Here is a 6,243-nt window from a genome sequence, read left to right as displayed (position 1 = left end):
TTTTTCCACATCCCAGGACAAGAACTTTAAGCACCTCTGTCAACATGTTCATCTGGTCCAAACTGTTGAGACCGCAGAAGCAGTCTCAGCTTAATTAAGAGGTCCAAACATTCAGGATTATTTTTCCCCATTTCTGTTTAACTTTTGCCTTTGCATTTGCCTTTATGTCTCTATCAGTGATGACAAATGTCTATAGAAATGGGTCCCTGTTGTGAAATAAAGAAAACTGAGCAAAGGCAGGGTTATAAAATTCTCAACTTTAATCAGTTCAAAAAGTTCACAACAAATGTAACACCTTGAGAAGGGAAATTTGCCATTAGAGATTGGGTACTTATTTGGATTTATACATTCTTTTCCTAATTAAACTCGTTGGCAATTCATTTGCTCTGTGGACAAAAAGCCTTTTGTTTATTTGGACAGAACTCAAACAGGTACAAATGAAAAATGTAAAAATACAAAATTAAATGTAAACCCAGTTTTATTTTTCATTTTGCTCTAAAGGTAGTGACTTGAAGCACTACTGCATGGTAAACAATCTAAATTAGTACAATTCAAAATCTTGAAAGCCATCTGAGTTAAACAGGAGTTGTTATAAAGATGCAACCAACCAAGAGCCCATAAATACCTCCGCCACTTCCTTAAAACATCCCATTAATGAAGGCTCACAAATGAGCAACAATCCTCTTAGAGGAAAACAAAACGCTGATGTCGACTATGCGACAGCACACACGCGCACACACCCACAACAAAAAGAAACAATAGAATAAAAGGAAAAAAAATGTTCCCATGGTAGTAAAGATGCTATACAATTGGGATGATATGCACATATTCAGTTTTGCTTTCCCTAAAAAAAAAAAAAAAAACTAAAAAAAACCTGCTGGCACTTTTTTTTTTTTTTTTTTTTTAGGTGAAGCAGAACTCATGAGCAACAGATGCTGATACATGAAGCAGCATCTCTCAGCCTTCATTCATTATCCGTTAGATTCACATTCTCCCACAATGCTGTGGGGCACCAAATAAGCGGTGCGTGCGCCTCTAAAAGACCACCTCCGTCTGTCTCACCACAGGTCTAGAAGCCTCTATGCCGACTTGACACATATGCTGTTGTCACAAAAACCCTGCTCAGACTGTAAATATAATATATTTATATATAAACAAATATATGGGGGAAAAAAAGAGGGACTGGGGAAAAGAGAACGTGGAGGTGGAGGGAACAGAACAAAAACAAGATGGTTAACCTGTTCTAATCGTTACAACCTCATCATGCAGGTCTTGGGATGGGACAGAGACCAACAAAACGTGAGTTTAGATTAACGCTTCTGGAAAGATATTACACAAAAGTCCCCATAGAAAACGCAGATTATGTAAAAAGGGCCACAGGGTGACGCGGTAATCATGTACAGATTATTGGCATTGTTTTGGTCAACAAACATCCAGTGGGACGGCCCGCTCTGCCGAGGGTGAGCGGCCTCCCACCGCACTCAAGTGCCTCTCTTGGGTTTTGTTGTGTTTGCTGTGGTTAGGGTTTGTTTGTTTGTTTGTTTGTTTGTTTTTTTGTTTGTTTGCTGTCTGCAGTACTGTACAGTTTGGTTGAGCTCGTGCTCAGTCACACATCTCCTCTGGGATCTCGTGAGGGTTCAGGATGCCGGGGACCGACATCTGGATCTTGTGTTTCTCCTCCTGGGCCTGACGGAGCGACGCCTCCCTCTCCTCCAGGAACAGGTCTGAGGTGTCCTCACCTGCAAACTCCTGAGAGAGCAACAGAAAACAAGGAGACATGAGGGTCAGCTGCAGGGACTTATGAATTGATAATGGAAACCGTCAGTTGTATATGTCAACTAATTTTATAGTCAACTGATTAGTCTCTTAGTCTAAGAAACATGTCAGAAATATAAACTCCGCAAAGCTGAATCTGTTGACGTCAGAGCTCCATATTTTCTTCTTCTCCTGTGTTTTATTTGAAGTGTTGATCCATAAGAAGATATATTTGTGGTTTTAAGAACCAAAAACCATCTGAATGTAGTTTTACATCTCCTCTCTCAGGCTTCTCTCTGGAGCTCTAGTAACAACAGGTCAGTGAGCCAATCAGAAGAGAGGAGGCTCTGAGCCTCTCTTCTGATTGGCTCACTGTTTTCTGAGTGATTCAATAAAAAATATAGCAGATATCAGGTAAAAACACTCAGAGAAAGCAATCCCGCAAGGTTGGATGGTGGGTCCAGGTGGGCATGGCTGCTTTGTTGTGACATCATAAAGTTTGAAAAGTCCTGACGGCTGGTTTTAAGGCTCAGTTTCTGAATACAGGCTGTGAGCATTTCTCTGTGGACTGAGGCTTTGATACTTTCACAGTATTAATATAGAAGCTAGACCTGCTTTATAATCAAACAACACATGGACATCTACCTTTATACTATATGGGAAATTTAAAATGATTTAGAACACAGGGGAAAAAAAGCAGCAAATGAAGTCATTTATTGTGGAAAAATGCTGAACAATTAACTAATTATCAAATCTGTTTACAATCTGTTGATTTGTTGAAGTGTTTTAGCTCTAATCCTGATTACACCTCAAAAGATCTTTTATTTTCAGATTATCGTTTGGTAAATTACCACAAAAACTGAGCCTGCATTGAGCCCGACAGCTGAAAACTGGACCCATCAGTGGACCATGTCCTTCGGTGACATAGCACCTCTCTGTGTCACTCTCATACTCAGTTTTATTCCAACAATAAACTGGCACAGTAGCCACAAACCTTCCATATACTTAGAAGGGCAAACTGGCCATGCAGGAAAAGTAGTTATTTCTGGAAACAACAGCTAAGCAGCCAACTATGTAGTCACTGATAACCTCTGTGAGAAGAGACAAAGGCTGCAGCAGAGGTATGAAGCGCCTTGTTCTGTGTAGTCCAGCTTATTAGCAAACAAAGGGACATAGACAATTGAAATACATTAAATTTTAGCATAACAGCTGATTTCTGGGTATGATTCACTTCAGAAAGGAGCTACTGGGCTGTGTTTATGTGCCTCAGTGGCTGTCAAGAAACCCCCCCCCCCCAAAAAAAAACCAAATGTGTTTCCTCTGTTCCTACAGTAGCTGACGTTATCCAAAGAGACTTAGCAATGCATAGAACATTGTGCACAACTTGTACTCCAACGACCTTACCTTTATCTGGACGAGGAAGTCCCTAAGGTGCTCCTTGAAGGCAGGAATGTCCTGGTTTAAGCTGAACAGCCCGGTCACAAACACCTTCACCTGAGCACTAAATAAGACACACACAACCGCAGTGACGGTAAACAAATGTGTCTTTTACTACAGCAGAGACCATGTGTGTGTGTTCACACTCACTCTTGTAGATGAGGGAAGGCAGTCTTGAGCAGGTTGGCCACGTACTCCTGGATGAACACCTGGTTGTTGGTGGGGCTGGCAGGGTTCAGCCCTGTGGTGATCTTCCCCTCTTCCACCAGGTTGAACATGTAGGCCAGGATGGACGCGTGCATGGTCAGGCCTGCAGGACACACACCAACACACACACACTTACCACACAAACTTCCATTCTGTCATCTAACATGTTTATATCTGTGGTCCCGGGTGTCCCCACGTGTCTTCCGTAAAACTCACCAGCAGTGTGTGACGTGTCCGTGACCACAGAGAAGATGTGTTGCAGGATATCACAGAAATACGTCTGGTAGAAACTCTGAGCGGCTGCTTCTTCCTGGGCCACGTTCTGCAGCATGGTGTAGAGGATCTGCAGACCTGGAGGAGCAGAGACATAGACACAACTTCAGCTCAACATTCCTCAGATTTCCTTTTCAGAGGAACATTGTACCTGGATGTTACTGTGGGGCCAGATGTGACACGTAAATATGAGCGAGAGCTTCTGAACATCGCTGAGGTGAAGTATCACCTTGCACCTGCAGTGTCACAATTCTGCCTTTCAAACACGTGACCTGGCTCACACAGTTTTTCTGTTTGAAGATTATCCCCACCTGTGACACTCTGTCCTCATGACAAGATAAACACAGCACCCAGGTGTTTACAGCATTTAGTAAATGTAGTAAAGTGTATGTGTGTGTGTCTCAGCAGTCTTACCGGTGTCAGCCACGTTCCTCATGGTGTGTTTGAAGGCCCAGATGATGGAGTCCAGCACCAGTTTGAACTGGGCCGGGGGGATGGCAAGGAATGCAGGGAAGCAGTGAGAGTTTACAGCTTGGAGCAGGTAGAAGAAGTGAGTCCTGTGCTCTGGATACTCCTCAAAGTTCTGGTAGAAACACACAACAGAAGAAGTTTAATGTTGCATTCACATGGTGTCGGAATAATTGGAAAAATTTGCACCCAAATTCATGTGAACTTGGAACAACAACTCTGAGAATCGGCAAAAACTCAGGACTTGCAGAGTTGTTGATGTTGTTGTCGAGTTGTTGATTGATGATAAGAAACTTTTGATTAATGGTTTTTGCTAACAACTTATTATTTGTAATATATTAGGTTGTAACTGTTGCTGTCCACGTGATGTGACCTTGATCTCACTTGGTGTCACTGGATCTGATCCTGAATGAAGACCTGAATATTCATCTGAGTAAAAACACCGACTACAAAGCTACGGAGTTTTTAAATTTACCGGACAGCTGTGAACTCACCCAACATGTAAATGAAGCTTCTCATCATCATGGTAACACACAGACCTGGTAATAACAACAGGCTTAAACACTGATTTGATGAGCAGAATTATCTATTTTTGAACATCACTGTGTTTTTTGACACCAACCAAACCTTTTAGCTCAAAGGTGATTCCTAGAAGTCGAGGCTAGAGCAAAGTCCTCTAATAATATGAGATCATCTGCTCTTTAAATAATATGATTAAAATTTCAATAAAACCTTGTCACTGTTGCTCCACTACAGGTTAAGATGAGCTCGACTGACAGAATCTCCCTGTGGTTAAACAGTAACAGTGTTTATGAGGTTAGAAGAAATTTTGACTCACAGTTCACTGTAATATACAGAAAGAAGCCACGACTGCTTATAACAAAGCAGAATGTCCAGCAAGAAATTTATATTTTTCGAGATTAGAGAAAAATTATAGAATATTATTCTCTACTATTGACCAGCCATGCAACACTGCCTCCACCCCCTGCATTTCTCTGCATCAAAATGTGAAGAACTCCAATCAGAGCCAGTATTACTGCTGCTGTTATCATGGGAAGATTCACCTGTATTACTATATCTGAGCTTTGCAGGACTGTAACTGTGTGACTCCTCCACCTCATGTATTGACCCTGTAGCTGCAGCTGGTATTTGACAGTGTTTCAAGTCATGTCCTGAATATTATAAATACATGTCTTCAAACTGGCATCTTCCTGGATGCCTGCAAAACAGCTGTTGTAAAACTCTTAATCCTTCTAAAACCCAACCTACACAGTAACGCTCCGACCAGAGATAGGCTGATATCCAACCTTTCATTCATTAATAAGATACTTGATACACTTCCGTGCAAATAAACTCACCTACAACCTATTTTTCCCCACGTGTAGTTAATTCAAGATATAAATATCTATAAAAAATAGCTATAAAATCATCACAGATCCTATGATCAGGTCTGATCAGCTGGTTTCTATATAGAACCAACTAGAAATGGCTGCAGGGAAACCCTCCAAGCGAGGACGACTGAACTGCAGTCATCCATGAAATAAAGTGTATGCAGAAACTGACCTTTAATTTGACCTTTACTAATAAGACTAATGAGACTAAATATACACAGGATATATGCACTGATAAAATGTAATGTGTTAGAACATGAAAGGCCCTGTTCTTGTCCTGTAATATCAACCAAATTCAGTCCAGTACAGCACTGTGGAATGATATAGTGTTCAGTCAATCACTACGTCTCACCTTGTTGATCATGTTTAGGGTGCACTCGAAGACGGCGTCAAAGATCTGGGGTATCTCACTGGTGATGTGTCCCCCCAGCTTGTTGACAATGGTTGCCATGGTGCTGAGGACCTCGGGTTCTCGGGCAGCGGGGACATTGCGCTGGTAGTCGATGAGGACGGCGTCCAGCAGCGGTGGAACAAAGTTCTCTCCGACCTGGAAGAAAAGAGAACGGTGAGCAAGGATCAAAACACGAAGAGCAGTGGAAGAAAATAAGCAGCAGCAGAATTTAAGACTTCTACTAGGTACGTAACTAAGGTGCATGAGACTAACAGTCCTGGAGGACACTGAGAAACCATGAATATTACACTGAAACTGAAC

At 41.9% G+C, this 6,243-nt stretch overlaps 1 protein-coding gene across 4 annotated transcripts in view; it reads right to left on the bottom strand.

The window, feature by feature from the left end:
- Positions 1–243: 243 nt before the first annotated feature.
- LOC111220637 (exportin-1) overlaps positions 244–6,243 on the bottom strand; it is a 29,621-nt gene continuing 23,621 nt past the window's right edge. For all 4 annotated transcript variants that reach the window (XM_022743792.1, XM_022743794.1, XM_022743793.1 and 1 more), the window contains 6 exons: positions 5,884–6,078; positions 4,087–4,255; positions 3,616–3,750; positions 3,343–3,502; positions 3,160–3,256; positions 244–1,749 (listed from right to left, as the gene is read on the bottom strand). In XM_022743792.1, coding sequence (XP_022599513.1) covers positions 1,603–1,749; positions 3,160–3,256; positions 3,343–3,502; positions 3,616–3,750; positions 4,087–4,255; positions 5,884–6,078 — 903 coding nt within the window. In that variant the 3' untranslated portion in view covers positions 244–1,602. The remainder of the gene's footprint in view (positions 1,750–3,159; positions 3,257–3,342; positions 3,503–3,615; positions 3,751–4,086; positions 4,256–5,883; positions 6,079–6,243) is intronic.

Source organism: Seriola dumerili, unplaced genomic scaffold, assembly GCF_002260705.1.
Source record: "Seriola dumerili isolate Sdu_G_001 unplaced genomic scaffold, Sdu_1.0 BDQW01000073.1, whole genome shotgun sequence".
Taxonomy (NCBI): Eukaryota; Metazoa; Chordata; class Actinopteri; order Carangiformes; family Carangidae; genus Seriola; species Seriola dumerili.
This window is presented reverse-complemented; position numbering and strand designations above follow the sequence as displayed.